At 41.5% G+C, this 17,174-nt stretch overlaps 1 protein-coding gene across 10 annotated transcripts in view; it reads left to right on the forward strand.

Annotated features, from left to right (window-relative positions):
* The window catches only part of ctnnd2b (catenin (cadherin-associated protein), delta 2b), a 122,836-nt gene that overhangs the window by 54,880 nt on the left and 50,782 nt on the right, over positions 1–17,174 (forward strand). For all 10 annotated transcript variants that reach the window (XM_061693809.1, XM_061693811.1, XM_061693814.1 and 7 more), the window contains 2 exons: positions 9,202–9,236; positions 11,052–11,168. In XM_061693809.1, coding sequence (XP_061549793.1) covers positions 9,202–9,236; positions 11,052–11,168 — 152 coding nt within the window. The remainder of the gene's footprint in view (positions 1–9,201; positions 9,237–11,051; positions 11,169–17,174) is intronic.

Genomic DNA, 17,174 nt, shown 5'->3' on the forward strand with positions numbered 1-17,174 from the left:
TTTGCTTTGACGTTAATGTTGGTCGGTGTCCTTTCTGTGGAGTTTTCACATTTGAGCTCAAGTAAACCGAAGCACACTAGTTCCCTTGCAAGCTCTCTTTCTTCAAGGGGTCTCGGGCCGCATGTTTATGCACACCAGGGTTCATATGATAGCGTTCCCACTTGACCATTGAACGGCACTAGCAAAGCAACGAATGGCACTACAGTTTTGCCCAAAACGTTTTAGAATCTTTAAGTATGTGATGGGTGGATGAGGCTTTGTTATTCAGTTTTAGTTTTCCTGACTCTTCCTTTCTCTACATGTCTTTGGAAGGGCATCGTCATCTGGAGTCACATTGCATCCTTCTCTTTAAATGCCATTGTTCTGAATGGATGTAACATTGCTGTGTCTGGTCAACACTCATTTTAGTAAAAAGGTCACAACCTCTATTGGTCCATAGAAGTGTAATGCTGAATAATTAAAAAAAAATCTAATTAGGCTTCTGAAAAAGTTAATTTGTCTTGTGAAAACAACAAGAATGTGCCTTAGCTTTAAGCCTGACATTGCATGTAAACAGCATTTTCTAGATTACCTATAATTATGCTTGATTTGCTAAGGTCTGGCAGGAGTCTATAATGATGTCACAAGGGCATGACCCCATAATCAGACTTGCGCGCATTGTTTGAAAAAAAAAAGAAAGAAAAAAAACAATCCATGACACTGTTCAAATTACATCCATCCATCCATTTTCGTGCTGGAGCCTATCCCAGCTATGATCGGACAGGAGGCGGGGTACACCCTGAACTGGTTCCCAGCCAATCGCAGGGCACAAACAAACAAACAAACAACCATTTGCACTCACAGTCATGCCTACGGGCAATTTAGAGTCTCCAATCAATGCATGTTTTTGAGATGTGGGAGGAAGCCGGAGTGCCCAGAGAAAACCCACGCAGGCACAGGGAGAACATGCAAACTCCACACAGGCAGGGCCGGGGATTGAACCCGGGTCCTCAGAACTGTGAGGCTGACGCTCTAACCAGTCGGCCACCGTGCCACCAAATTACATCCATCAATTTTCAACTCACTTTGTCCACAAGGTGAGTTAGCGACAGTCCCAGCTGAAATATGAACAAGAGGCGGGGTACACCCTGGACTGGCCGCTAGACAATCACAGCGCACATATTGATGAGCAAACTATAACACACATATACACTAATGTGTGTGTTGTGAAATATGGCAGGCAGCCGTAGACCTGAAGTAAGCCCGCTCAAGCACGGGTTTACTCCACCTGATGCCGTATAAGCGGCTCCATCTTGGCCCAGGCCCACCTGTGTTAAACTCCACACAGGTGAGGCTCAGGCACCAAGATTCAAACCCATAACCTCTCGAGTGCCAGGCACACACGCTATGGTCAAAATCCAATTGAATTTTGATGTTTTGGAGAAATTCTCAAATTTGATCATTAGTTTAGACAAAGAAACAGCAATGTGCAGTGTAATAAAAACATCCAACCATTTTCCAAACCGCTTATTCTCACGCGGGTCGCGGGCGTGCTGGAGCCTATCCCAGCTATCTCTGGGCGAGAGGCGGGGTATAGTCTGAACTGCTCGCCAATCGCCAATCGCAGGGCACATAGAAACAAACAACCATTCGCAGTCACATTCACACCTACGGGCAATTTAGAATCTTCAATTAACCTAGCATGCATGTTGTTGGGATGTGGAAGGAAACCGGAGAGCCCGGAGAAAACCCACGCAGGCACGGGGAGAACATGGCAAACCCAGGATCTCTTAACTGTGAGGCAGATGTGCAAACCAGTCGGTCACCCTGCCGCCGTAAGAAAAAAAAACCCAACAAAATCATGATTTTCAAATTGTACAATGAGGAAAAAAGTCACAGTACATTTTGAAATGTAAAAGAGAAGGAACCAGTTGTGATACACATAAAACAGGGCATTGTAGAGAAGAGCAGCGTGAAGGAAGCATGAAGGTAAAAAAAAAAGGCAAAAAGGGGATGACTGACTGAGAGAAAGAAGCGAACAAGATAAGCCAGGAGGTAACAAAGAATTGGGAAGGAAATGCAATCAAGTTCCGCTCATTAAACCCACGGCGCTGAAAGGCACTAACACACATCGAGTCACTGTGAGCGCAGACACTCTCAGTAAGCCTAATATCTCTTATGTTTCACTGTGTGTGTGTGCATACATGTGTGTTTGTGGCTTGGAAGTATGTTTTCATTGCCACTTAGCAGTGACTGTCTTGTCTTTGATTATTGTAGCAGTCAGCTCATAAGCAATCACACAAACACATGGACACTGAGGAATTTTGTTCTCAGCCACACAAACACATTTTAATCGTATGTATTTGTAATGTATTTATGTTGACCTGCGGGAGGCCTCTTCAAAAGCATACAAGCTAAAATACAGCGTCCATTGCTTTACGGACGTTATCTCCAGTTAAAGCATACAATGCAGGCCTCCGCTTTTGATTATTATGAGACCTAACGTTTTCTCTCGAAAGAGAAAAAGTAAACATTGTTGGAAAAGGCATCGAAAGATACAATGTAATCTTATGACAGCTAATTTCACGTGTCATGTGTTATAGAGGGCGGCACGGTGGACGATTGGTTAGCATATCTGCCTCACAGTTCTGAGGACCGCGGTTCAAATCTCGCCTACGTGGAGTTTGCATGTTCTCCGCGTGCCTGCGTGGGTTTTCTCCAGGTACTCCGGTCCCAAAAATGGATGGATGGATGTTCAGATATGAGGACAGGTAAATGATCAAAAGATTTTTTTTAAATACCAAACTGTAAGAATATTTACTGTGCAAACTGCCAGTGAGATACACTATATTGCCAAAAGTATTCGCACACCTGCCGTGACTCACATATGATTTGAAGTGATATCACATGCTTTCACAACTCTTGTGGGAAGGCTTTCAACAAAGTGTAGGAGTGGGTTTATGGGAATATTTGACCATTCTTCCAGAAGCGCATTTGTGAGGTCATACACTCATGTTGGACGAGAAGGCCTGGCTCTCAGTCTCCGCTATCGATACATCGATAAAAATGAATGAATCGTTACACCACTATTATTTACTCGACATTCTCTAATAGTAGACCATGCCTATCAATGGTTAAGCTAAAATAAGAATGATCATCATATACAATTACATTTAAAATTATTGATAGCCAGGCCGAATCTGGAGTTCAAGTGACGTTTTTATTTTGTGTATTGGTGTCTTTTAAATGGTGATGACACAAGATGAGAACATGTTCAAAGAGTAAGCTGTCAAGATATATTCTAATTAATTCAGTCTCATTGTATTCACATACATTTTTGTACAGTATTGTTCATAACCTTTTTCATTGACAAGCATATGTTCTAGATTTATAGCTTATAAGAACCCTGATTGTTAAAATATGGGCGATACGTGGGCTCCTTCTTGTGTTATGCAAGAACCACTGAATTAAATACAAATGACACCATTTAAAAGATGAAATACTATCAAACATATTAGACGTACAAAAGTACAAAAATTGAAGTCCAGCTCAGTTGTATTTAACTTTGAAGTCCTATAGATTAGCATTTAATCTTTAAGAACTGTTTGTTTGTAATTTTTATTTAACCTTTACACGCAACACATTTATATTTTATCATCATGTAAGGGTTTTTTTCCTTCTTCTTTAAGCGTAGTGATAATGTTTAATTTGTTGTGATCCTTTTGTTATCCGACTTGTCTGATAACATCAGGGTAATGAGTAATTGAAAAAAACAAAATGAACTATGAAGAATGAAGAAGAATGATGTTTTTCATTAATTAATTTTAAGCAACTTCTCGTTGGGATATTTCCAGCCAGAAGATACACATTGGACAAAGAATCCACATTAACTGAAAATGTAATAATAATTTTGGGCTGAACTGTTGCTTGCATGCCAAGACATGGCTGTTTTATATATTCATTTCTTCTGCCCATCTCCAGCTACCTCATTAAAGATCTTGAAGCAATCTATTGGGAGATGATATCATTCCAATATTGGATGCCAACTCAGTTACATATTTGTGTCAGAGCGGCTAGGAATACCATGCACCACTCAAGTTGATTGTAAATAGGAAAATAATATTGTATTTAATTATGTTAATACTATTGTGGTAAATTCAAAGCTGGGCACACCTGTGTGTCAGCTGCAGCAAGCATTGACAGGTGGCCATTTTGGCTCTAGAATGATGTTCTCTTTAATTTAGCTCTGGAAGTCTGCCATGTTTTGGGGGGCAGCTTGGCTGGACCCAATCAGTACAGATAAGGCGACCTGGCACACGGCCTCGGTGCGTGGTGCAAATGCGTGTGCGCAACAAGTCCAAAGATGTGCCGTGAGCTTAAAGGCCGTCATTGAGAGAGTTGAATTGTCACAAATTCAATATGAAGGTTCAAATGCCTCAACTGCAGAGTTTGATGCTGTCTACATGTACACCTTTATTTTCAAAGAAAATTCTCCACATGAAAGCACTTGCCCAAGCAGAAGATGATGTTAGAACCCCGAACCATAGGGCTCTTTGAGCAATGCAATGCCTGTGAAACTCATTTAAAGACAAGAGGTACAATCATGATTCTGAACTAAATATGAAATAGGTCGAGCTCAGCTGGGACTTCTCGTGAGCATAAGCAGCACAGCAGCTAAAGGGATGAAAGAGAAAGTAACAATCAATAGATGATTGTACATACAGGGCCGAGCCTTTCTCCGCTAAGAAATACTGTCTCTAAGTCTCCAACTATCTCCAGGTCACTAAATGTCTCTGGGCCATTCACAGAGTGTTTCGTTTCCTGCAGAGAACCAACATGTCCTCCTTGCATCTCATTTAACTTCTGGCTTCGACTCAAAATGGCTGCCTCCCACTGACCAATTTTGTGGGTCACAGGAGATTTCTGCTTCTCGCTCTCCCAGTCTCATGCGCTCTCAGAACATTTGTTCTGACGATATAAGCGGGTTCACCACGTCTTCAGATGATGTTTGTACTTGAAATACTTGTTTGAAGCTTGATTTTAAAAATATATGTTGTTGTTTTGTTTAAGCCTGCCCTCTTCCTGTCAGCCATTTTGGAAATGACATCATTGTTAAATGTTGATCAGAAGCAGAGTGATTGGAACCACCACCAAACATTTTCAAAAGGTTGCAAATGTGTATGGGACAATCGCGATTATATCGAAAAGTCGCTATCAAATCCCACATTTTGGGCTTCATTTCTATGCGTATATTGTCCTTCTATTGCAATGAATAAAGCGAGAGGAAAATTGGGCTCATTACTTTTTGACTGCCCCTCGTACATTTCTTAAACCACACTTTCATGGAAGTATATATCGTTGCCATCAAGGCGAAATCGCCTATGTCCAAATTTCGTCAATTTCATGTTTTGTTATGTTATGGTTATGTTATGTTATTTTTTTAAATTAATGACCAATATTAAGTGTTGAAAATGGCTTGCTCTCTTCGATGAGATGCGATACTTCTGCCCATGTCAGCGATATGTAAAAAACTTTTCATACTGTAATTAAGGAAAGGTAGTTTCAATGGGTAATTGTACAGCAGGTACTGGAAACAAATGCTGTCACGTTCACGTTTTGCTTGCCAGTAATCTTTCTCATGGACTTCAAAGTGTGATTTGTCTCAACTTGAGATGACCCCCAGTAGAATACTTCCACCAAACATGAGGAGTGAGGTCACGGACAGGCAAAAGTCCAAGAACATCCCAGAAAGCAAGTTTCCCGTTCCTGTTCCCATTTCAGCAAGTTCAGCACTCTTCCAAGGATGTTGAAATTTTTCACCGGTTTAATGATCTCATATTCAGGCTACAAATTAAGTGGCATCCACAGTAAGCTATTGTTCCAACATAATGGGTAATTAACTGAAGTTCAGGTGACCCACTAGATTTCTACATTGTAATGGGTTCCCGCTGCATATCGATACTTGTATCCATATGTTAGAAATTAAGCTTCTCCTTGGCATTCACGGTCTGGCAGTAAACGGACCTCAGAGGCAACCAGGTCTCTCCAATCCTGCTACTAATCTGTATTGAATTTCACTTACTAGAGTCTCATTTTATCACTTAATAGTGTCACTTTAAAAGCTGCTTTACTCCTGCTCTAGCATCTAATTACCCTCTTCAGACATTGTCTTACTTTTAACCTCAGATCATTCACTGTAGAGCCATAAGTGACAAATGTTGCAGCACTTGTCGTTCTCAAAGCATGATCAGAGACTTGCACCACATGCAGTGGCATTATAGTTACTGCCTGGTTTAATTATCCTTTTACGCCAGGGCTGCTACGACTGCTGACATTCCGATCTATCATGGGCAGATTCTTTACGACTCCGACTCTCTGCACTTAGTTGAGTTTTGTTCTTTATATACCGTGACGGGCCAGCATTCCCGAGCTCGCCAGAGTGAACATGATGTACTTCGGGGCCATGAAGTGGAAATGGGATGTGACAGAATTTGCACAGTTCACCCCATCTTATAGCATCTAAAGTGGTAGCGGGAGAGTTGTCGAGTGAGAGATATTACCACTGTCGCCACAATTGCATAGGCTGAGTACATGTCGTTATGGTCATTTCGCAGCCTTTGTTGGCTTTCGACGTGCGGTGACGGGCAATGATGATATTACAGTGAAGTCTGTTGGTACTGGCACATACTTGAATTACGTTATCATTGTCGAATGCATGTCAGCCTCGCCCTGTTTTGAAATCGTGTCAAGTCCAGCGAATGTTTGTTTTGCTGAATCTGCATCACTAAGAACAATCTAATAGTAAGAAAAAAAATACAATTATAGAGAGAAGCAAAATACATGTGTGTGTGTGTGTGTGTGCGTGTGTGTATATATATATATATATATATATATATATATATATATATCTCCATCCATTTTCTGAGCCGCTTCTCCTCACTAGGGTCGCGGGCGTGCTGGAGCCTATCCCAGCTGTCATCGGGCAGGAGGCGGGGTACACCCTGAACTGGTTGCCAGCCAATCGCAGGGCACATACAAACAGACAACCATTCGCACTCACATTCACGCCTACGGGCAATTTAGAGTCTCCAATGAACTCCCCTCAAATGATCATTTTAAATGTATCTTGCCTTGCCCAGTATGTTACAATGCTAAAACATTTGATCTTGGGTTCCTTTGTATGTATAAACCAGTTCAAAGTAAATGAACCACAATGACACTTTGGCTTTTAAATCCAAATCCACGCAGTGAAATAGTCAATGGCAGCATGATTGTCGATAGCTCATAAGATCTATCTGGATCTTTTCTTTCTTTTCTGTTTGCTGTCTGCTCTATTTGTGGCCCTATAATCTCGCCACTGTGTTGACCTGAGGACTGGCCATTGTGGTCAGCACTGATAAGAGATACTACGCGGGCACAGTAATAGATGGATTATACACTACAGACGGCGTTCAGTGTGTGTATATTGGGTGGGTGAAATAACAGGATTTTCATTGCTATATCTGGGATTTGCTCATTTAAGACTCATTGGATTTAGCAGGGTTCTCTTTGTTTTGCTGCATTTTCTCATTTTCTGTTGGCTGCTCCTCTCTTTGTGTTTTATGCTGCCTCTGTCCATCTCACGGTCTCCAACATCTTTTTTACTCAATTTGTGTTCTTTTCCCTCAAAACCTTTTTAAATAGAATCTCTGACGGGAGGACATTTGATATTTTCCCCCATTTAATCCTGTAGAAATACCAAATAGCAGTAAACACCCATATTTAAAGTTTAAAAAAAGACAGAAGTTAGTGCACATTAAGATTTGTTGATGTTATTCTTTTTTTTAACTCTTACTACAGTGTAATTTTACCAATGGGTGTGTTGACCAATAAAAACAAACAAACAAACAAACAAGTATTGCATTAAATTTGTTATAGGTTTTCGGAAAATCATTGTCCAAAAATGACTGACAAATACTTTATATTTCAATGTCTGGTCACACTGTTAGACATTTCTGTCAATTATTATTTAAGTTATTTATCACATACAATTACAATTAAATGACTTTAAAGTGATTTTACAGATTTTGGTTGACGTTACACAGAGTTACTGTAATTTGCGTGCAGCAGAATTGTGAAGCCGTGTGCTCCCAGCATGCATTGCGCCACAAAATGTTGAATTGCTGCCGTAATAAAAACATCAATGCTTAATGTTCATGAACAATAAGAACATTGATCGTGTGTGTTTATGTTACCCGTAGTTTGTTGAATGTGTGTCTTATTTAACTCTTGCATTACATGTGTTGCATTTTTTTTCATGAAACCCTGACTGTGGGTTGTGTGCACTCGAGTGAAATCCTGATCTGTTCTGCTGCGTGCTAATTGAAGCTAAACTGTGTTACCTCCAAGCCAAAAGAGCTTCTGTTTATCTTGCGTAACTCATCAAAACCATAATGTGTACAAACATTTATTTGACACTGTTGTTGGTAAGTTGCAGTAATTCAACTCTGTCTAACAGTGCACACCTTTGGGTTTTCAGCTGAGCATTTGATTACCCAACTGTCAAGACTTTTTGGTGACCAATAATAAAGCAGTGACATTAACTTAAAACATACTTTTTTTTCCTTTTTTTATGACACTCATTAACTCGTATTACTACCAAACTAATCCAACTAATTGTAAAGTATGAGGTAACCTTTCAGTTTGAAGGTTATGGCCACTTTTACTCACTTATTTTTCATGTTTATTAGAAAACAACAATTTAGTTTGAATGTTAGTTACCTTCTAAAATACATTCAGCCTTTTGAGACTTTATGGTGCGAATAGTAGAGTCCAGCCTTGAATCAAAATGGCTGTCCTCATCCACCGTGAACCACAAAATAGCAGCAAATAGCAATAACGATTGGAAATATACAAAAATACTGTATGTTGTTTCCAAAGCATCACAGGTAAAAACAGCCTTTGGTAATTTCTTCACAACAGTGGACTATAGATTATTGGGTCAGTATGAAATAGCATTCTCAATTCTCTCTGTCTTTTGTTAGCTCAATTGTAAATCATAACTCTAAGAACTAATAGATTTATGATATTTTATACAATATGATGCTGGTGACTTTATTGTTATAGTGTATTGTAAATTGGACCAGCAAAGACAAAAAACAGAAATTGTTTGCATGTTTGTATTTTCTTTTCTTATGCCAATGGTTCTAACCTTGTTTGGTGTCTGTCATTTGTGTCTTGCAGTTCGGCAGAGGAGAAATTTCGCTGGAACAACCAAGGTAGTAAATCCTTCCACTAAAATCTCATCATAAATTGAATCTAGTGCACCATTGTTTGAATTCTTCTCCAGCTCTGTGCTGACTGTGCATATTGCATCTTGCGTGCACCCATTGTTCAGATTCAATTCTGTACAAGAAACATGATGGCTGCTGTAGAAAAGGTCTTCTGGGCGTGTGTGAGCATAGCTAGAACAATAATTTATTCTCACTCATAGTCTTGCATTTCTGACTGAATGTTGAGTAAAAATCACACAAGCAATCTACATTCTAATCAATATCTTGTCACTCAAAGCTTGCATTTGGCCATTCCCCACCTTTTCTTGCAAACATACAGTAGTTCATGCTTGCCACACCGTTTCTTTTTCTGTCCGGTTTGACCTTTGACTTGTGATTAATATTTGTGCAAAGGTAATGACTTAAATGAGAAAGGTGGGGTCTTTTTGTTTGTTCTTTGAAAGCATTTTAATCTTAAGTCTTTTAAAGTGGCAGCTTTGTCCTGTACTGTAAAAATGGTATCATAGCAGTCTCCAGAAATGTTAGATTAAATTCTTTGGCATGGAAAAAGGAAACACTTTCTCATTCCACTTAGTCCTTTTGATGTTCTCATAACACCTGTGCCATTAAGAACCCATCACTTTTAAAAAAAATGTAAAAAACATGAAATTAATTTTGGGCAGGGTGACGATAGTAGTCAGTCCAGCATGTAACAGTACAGACTATAATAGAATTGGTTTCCCCCAGTGTCATTTCTGTGCAATAGCAACAACTAAAGTCAATAAAACTGTCCTCCGTAATCCGCTCACTAAAACCTTTACTCTTACCATTTGTCTCCCTCTCGCTCAATAAGAGACTAATGTTGCTCCTAGGACTCGCTTAGATGGATTTGTCCACTTGGCGGCCAAGGCAAGGCTAACCTGTAGACATCAATGCCACAAGATTTGTTGCAGGGTTATTAATTACATATACCCCTTGACTCAGGCTCCGCCCTTACGGTCTGATTTACAAAGATCCCAAATAGTGGGTGCTAAATTGTGTGTTCACACTCAGAAACTGTGTGCGCTCTTGGTAGTTATGTTGCGAGTCATTTACAAAGATTGGAATCTTTTACTGAGAGCCCTAATAGCCAGCACTAACTTGCATGTTCACTAATGCTAAAAAAAAATTAAATATGTTTTTGCTGGTGACAACAGGTGTATATACAGGAAACAGTCATATTTAAGTCATATCGGACTTTGGCATGACTCCTTGTGACTGGCTCCAAGTCAGCCCTTAAATCATTCAAAACCTCACAAGATCCATTTCTCAAAAGGATGTACATGGAGTTGTTCTCAGCTTCCACTCTTCTAGGAAGGCTATCTACAAGGGTGTGAAGTTTGCCTCTGGGATTTTTTTTTTTTTTTTTTTTTAAAAACAACCAAAGAGCATCAGAAACTGAATAAAAATAAAAATTGGCAAATCTAAATAAAACGGGTCCACATCGAGGTTTTGCGCTCTGTTGAATTCCACCCGTAACAAGGTTAAGTCCTACATCTCTATAGTGTCCAAGCCACGTCCTTGCAGACTAAGCTACTTCCACCCACTGATTATGCATTTTTGGGCCTTGCCTTGTGCACTGTGGCACAGTCATGCTTAGAAAGTAAAGGGCCGTCCCTGAATATACAGTATACTGTACAACTCGTGACCTTAAGGTCTAGGTTTGTTTTAATCAGCACTCCCCTTATAGTAAGATATTGCTGTAGACATCGATACACAGCCTTGATATGTGACAGAAAGCTGCGCCCTGTAATGTTTTCTTTTTATGCTCTGCACATGCAGATGGACAGAAGGACATAGAGGAGGAGCTGACAACAGGCCTGGAGTTGGTGGACTCCTGTATCAGATCTCTCCAGGAATCAGGCATCTTAGACTCGCAGGACACCTCTACGGGAGATCGTAAGACCATTGTTAAGATTACTATTATATGACTTCATTAATAATAACATAACTTTCTTAATTCTTTGCTGAAATTGGAAACATGATTTCTTGGAATATAATACCATTGGATCTTCCACATCAATACTGTATATAGCATAGTAGTGTTCATATATTTCCCTTGATTGTTTAGAAGAAGCATCCTTTGTCCTGCACGGGGAAATTCCCGTTATACACTTTTATTTTTTAGGAGCATTTTTAGGAATCCGACTTACTCCCACCAATGCGGACCAAACTCTGACACTGGTTGTACAGGGACTGAACAGTCCGTATCAGGGGGTTTGGTACTCCATACTTCTGAAGCACCCGCCACAGGACTCCCTGAGGGAGACGGTCAAATGCCTTCTCCAAGTCCACCAACACATGTTGACTGGTTGGACGAACTCCCATGCACCCTCGAGGACCTTGCCGAGGGTGTAGAGCTGGGCCACTGTTCCACGGCCAGAATGAAAACCACACTGCTCCTCCTGAATCTGAGATTCGACTTCTAGACGGACCCTACTCTCCAGCATCCCTGAATAGACCTTACCAGGGAGGCTCAGGAGTGTGATCCCCCTGTAGTTGGAACACACCCTCCGGTCCCCCTTCCTAAAAAAGGGACCACCACCCCACTCTGCTAATACAGAGGCACTGTCCCCAAAGTCCACGCGATGTTGCAGAGGTTTGTCAACCAGGACAGCCCCACAACATCCATCCAGAGCGTTTAGGAACTCCAGGTGAATCTCAACCACTCCCGGGTCCTTGCCACCGAGGAGCTTTTTCACCACCTCAGTGACCTGAACACCAGAGATAGGAGAGCCCGCCTCAGAGACCCCAGACTCTGCTTCCTCATGGGAAGGCATGTCGGTGGAATTGAGGGAGGTCTTCAAAGTATTCTCCCCACCGACTCACAACGTCCCGAGTCGAATACAGCAGTGCCCTATCCCCGCTATACACAGTGTTGATGGTGCACTGCTCCCTCCTCCTGAGAGGCCGGATGGTGGACCAGAATGTCCTCAAAGCCGTCTGGAAGTAATTTTCCATGGCCTCACCAAAGTCCTACCACGCCCGAGTTTTTGCCTCAGCGACCACCAAAGTTGCATTCCAGTTGGCCAGCCGGTACCCATCAGCTACCTCAGGAGTCCCACACGCCAAAAAGGCCTGATAGGACTCCTTCTTCAGCTTGACGGCATCCCTCACCGCTGGTGTCTACCAATGCGTATGGGGGTTGCCGCCACGACAGGCAGCGACCACCTTACGGCCACAGCTCACGTCGGCTGCCAGAGTTGGACTTGAAACGCCTTCTGACAGGGGATTCTGCCAGACGTTCCCTGCAGACCCTCACAATACATTTTGGACTGCCAGGTCAGACTGGCGTCTTCGCCCACCATCAGAGCCAACACACCACCAGATGGTGATCAGTTTACAGCTCCGCCGCTCTCTTCACCCGAGTGTCCAAGTCATGCGGCCACAAGTCTGATGACACAACCACAAAGTCGATCATCGAACTACGGCCTACGATGTCCTGGTGCCAAGTGCACATATGGACACATTTATGCTTGAACATATGATGAGCACAGAAGCCAATAACAGAAGGGGGCCGTTCCTCCCAATCACACCTTTCCACGTTTCACTGTCATTTCCCACGTGAGCATTGAAGTCCCCCAGCAGAATGATGGAGTCCCCTGCGGGAGCACGCTCCAGCACCCCCTCCAAAGACTCCAAAAAGGGTGGGTACACTGAATTGAATTGAATTGTGCATAGGCACAAAGAACAGTCAGGACCCATCCCTTTCATCCATCAGGGTGAACCCCAATGTGTAGGCGCCGAGCATACGCAGTATAAGTACACCCACACGTGCTTGGTGCCTCTCACCATGGGCAACTCCAGAGTGGAAGAGAGTCCAATCCCTCTCCAGAGGACTGGTATCAGAGCCCAAGCTCTGTGTGGCGGCGACCCCGACTATATCTAGTCAGAACTTATTGACCTCACACAACAGCTCGGGCTCCTTCCCTGTCATAGTGGTGTCGTTCCACGTCCCAGAGCCAGCTTCTGTAGCCGTGGATCGGATCACCAAGGTCCCTCCCTTTGGCCATTCCCCACCTCATACTGCACCCGACCCTCTATGGCCCCTCCCACAGGTGGTGAGCCCATGGGAAGGGAGACCCACATTACCCTTTGGGGCTAGGGTTACATATGTATGTATATATGTGTGTGTGTGTGTATATATATATATATATATATACATATATATATATATATGTATATATATATATATATATATACATATATATATATATATGTATATATATATATATACATATATATATATATATATATATATATATATATACACACACATACATACACACACACACGCACACACACACTCTGACATCAACTTCTGTTTGACCCAGTTTTGTACCCGCTTTGTCCATATTTGGCTAAGACCGTCCCCTTTCCTCTGATTGGTTGCCTCCGTGTAGAAGACCCACTCGTGAGACCACGTGTTTTGGCTCAGGAGCGGAAAGAAAAGGCGACGCTCTTCGCTCGTGACATTCGAGAAATTCAAGTTACCTGATTTCAAGCCTCTCGGCAGAAAGAGACTCAGGAATACGTGGATGATTTTAATTAATATTTCATGTTTAGTATACACCATAGAGACAATATTATGTCCCAAATACAAGAAAAAAGTTGATTTGGCAAAATACAGGACCTTTAATTGCAAGACTCGTGATTGAAAGTTTTTTGATAACATTCCTTTTTGAGGGTTATCCATCTTGGATTCACCTCTACACAGAATGGGTTGCTGTTCCGTATATTATAGGAGAAAGTGGATCACTCATTGCTTTTGTAGCTATCCCTAGGACACCTTACACAAGGCATTTGACAAGATTGGAAGAAAACAACTTGAAATATTTCCAAATTATACTTTTAAATGAGTAAATCAATAATATTTGAATCAGTTGTCGCAACAGTATTTCAAATTCTATAGAAACATTGAAAGTTGCTTTATTGTAATCCCGCAGTGCAATGAGTTTGTTTCTAACCTCCCCCCGTGAGAGCCAGAGGAACTCCCTATTGCCTCTGCGCTACACTCTACACTCTTCTACCACCCTTCAGTCACAGATATCACACCTATGTCTTTGCTCCAGTTCACCCTATGGGAGCGAGGTAACTGTCGGGAGACACGCAGAGTCGTTCCAAGAGTTTGATATGCTAATCCTTCCTTGCCGATGTGTCAGCTGGCCTGCTGCTCACAGTACAGAGAGGAGCATGCACACATTGACACGTACACACACACACACACACACACACACGCAGATGCTCAAACACACTTGCACAAGCACACACATTATGTACAGTGAGTGTACAGGTATACATACAGATGAATACAAACCGTTTATGTTGACACATGCTATCATGCACAGGCACGTACAGTACATGTATAACTTGCCTGCAAAGACAGACATTTTATATTATAGTCCTTGGACGAAAAAAATATAATATACATGAAATTGAGAGATAAATGAAATAAGAGAGAGCTATGAGGATGTTGGGAGAGGTTGAAAGTTGTCCAATGCAAAAGTGAATCCACTAAACTCATTGTAAAATGAGTAGAATTGCGCAACACATCTTATTTGCCAAAAGGATCCTTTTTTTCCCTTCTACTAATATGCCATCAATGCTGTCAGATTTGAACAATATTTGTTGTTTGCATGATATTGCCCTTATTGGATTTCTTCCCGTCGCTATCACACTTTTCTAGAAATGAGGAAAAGCAGAAGGATTTAGCATTCTCTAAGAGCTTTTGTATTACCCCCAAAAGAGTTTGTTGGCATCGCTTTGTTTGCGACTTCCTGTCCACACTACAGTTCATGATATATGACCCTCAAGAGCCATTACACTCTCGGTAGAATCATTATGTATCCTACCGTTTATAATCAATCATTTTTATATGGGAGCAAACTGGAAAAAAAATTAAAATCCTATCTGTCATCCATCCATCCATCCATTTTCTGAGCCGCTGCACCTCACGCGGGTCGCGGGGGCGTGCTGGAGCCCATCCCAGCTATCATCGGGCAGGAGGCGGGGTACACCCCGAACTGGTCGCCAGCCAATCGCAGAGCAGATACGAACAAACAACCATTCGCACTCACATGCACACCTACGGGCAATTTAGAGTCATCAATTAACCTACCACGCATGTTTTTGGAATGTGGGAGGAAACCGGAGTGCCCGGAGAAAACCCACGCAGCCACGGGGAGAACATGCAAACTCCACACAGGCGGGGCCGGGAATCGAACCCCGGTCCTCAGAACTGTGAGGCAGACGCTCTAACCAGTCATCAACCGTGCCCCAATCTGTCACATCTTTCTAATTTGAATATTTGTTGTTCTGCACTTCCAATGATTCATTACTTATTTGTGTTACTTTTTCCACTTGACAGCTATTTTAGTACATGTAATATCGTGAATGCCTCCAAGTATAGGCTTGCTTAATATACGGGTATGTGCTCTTTCACTACCTTGTTTTAAATCATTTTCTATTATCACATTTTTTTATGTGTTAAATGAATGTTCACGGGCCCCAATTGTATATTTTCTAAAACCCCAATCATTAATGACTAGGAATAACTGCTCTGTTTGATTTTCTGCCCCGTATCGGGCAAAGGGCATCTTACGTACCCCCTAAAGTGGGTATTTAAAATATGCCCCTCACAGACGGCAGCAGGAAGATTTCTCACAGCTAATTAGTGAATACAAATACAAATGATATTTGTTGTTTAATAATACATAATATCAAAGTCAATATTTATCAAAGATCCTCCAAGCATTATGGAAATATAAATAAAAAGACTCCAATTATTTTCCAGGGTTTTACTTGGTGCGCTGTAAAGATTTAAGAAATCTGATTGTGGAATCCTATTTGAGGTTGGTTCAGGTAGACTGTTAGTTTGCATGGATGTGCAGACAAATTGGAAATAACAGATTACAGTGTCCAGTAATTCACATTTGATTTATTTTAGTGATTTATTATTTTTCTTTTTGTCAACTACTTTGTTCTGCATAGCTGTTTTCAGTGGAGAATTTCAGTTTGCATGACACATTAGCACACAGGCAAATGAAGACTTTTTTTTTTAAATTATTATTTATTTTTTTTGAATATACACACATCCAGTTCAGCGCATATGGTAAGAAAATACACTCAAAGCAGAAATCCACTCCAACATTCTGACTGCTATAGTGCAGCAACACAGCAGAGTAAACGTGCTTTATGCTCGCTGTGCACTGTACATGCTAATCTATGTGAGTTGGTCTTATGTAGTTTTTTGTTTGTTTGTTTTGTGCCTGAGCATGCAGTGGTGTACGCGTGTTTTTGTGTGTGCGCCTCTTGACTTGCACGCTCCTCTAAAGGGTTTCTGAAAATAGACAACTTATGAAATATTAAAATATGTCAATAGAGAATGTTGGCAATGATGTGAAAGGAAAGATTCAGCTTTTGTGTGTGTACATGCTCCTATTAATAAAGAGATGAAGGAATCAGTGCTGTCCACAGCCACGCATGCAGTTGTACTGTGTATCCAGGTTAATGATCATCATCCTTGGAAGGAGTAGGGCAAGTGGGTGTGTGTGTCCATCCAAATCTGAAAATGTACAATAAGAGACTATTTTCTCACACTCCATTACTCTCACTAAAATGTATTTTTTCCCAAAAACTCTGCTGGCCCTTCCACTCACGTTATGTGGATTCAGTAGAGCCTTCAGTGTTTGCTATCTCAGTGATAATGTATTTATGAGGCACCCTGAAGCATCCACTACCATATGAAATACACCTACAGTGGCATACAAAACAACCTTCCCTGGCTCTGTACACGGCAATGCGGTTGGAGTGCACGCGTGTGTATGAATTCAGCTGAGGCATCAAGTCTTTTGTGGCTGTTGACCCAATAGGGATCTATATATTGGACAGGAAGGCCTTGACCTA

The sequence above is a fragment of the Phycodurus eques genome, chromosome 13 (assembly GCF_024500275.1).
Source record: "Phycodurus eques isolate BA_2022a chromosome 13, UOR_Pequ_1.1, whole genome shotgun sequence".
Taxonomy (NCBI): Eukaryota; Metazoa; Chordata; class Actinopteri; order Syngnathiformes; family Syngnathidae; genus Phycodurus; species Phycodurus eques.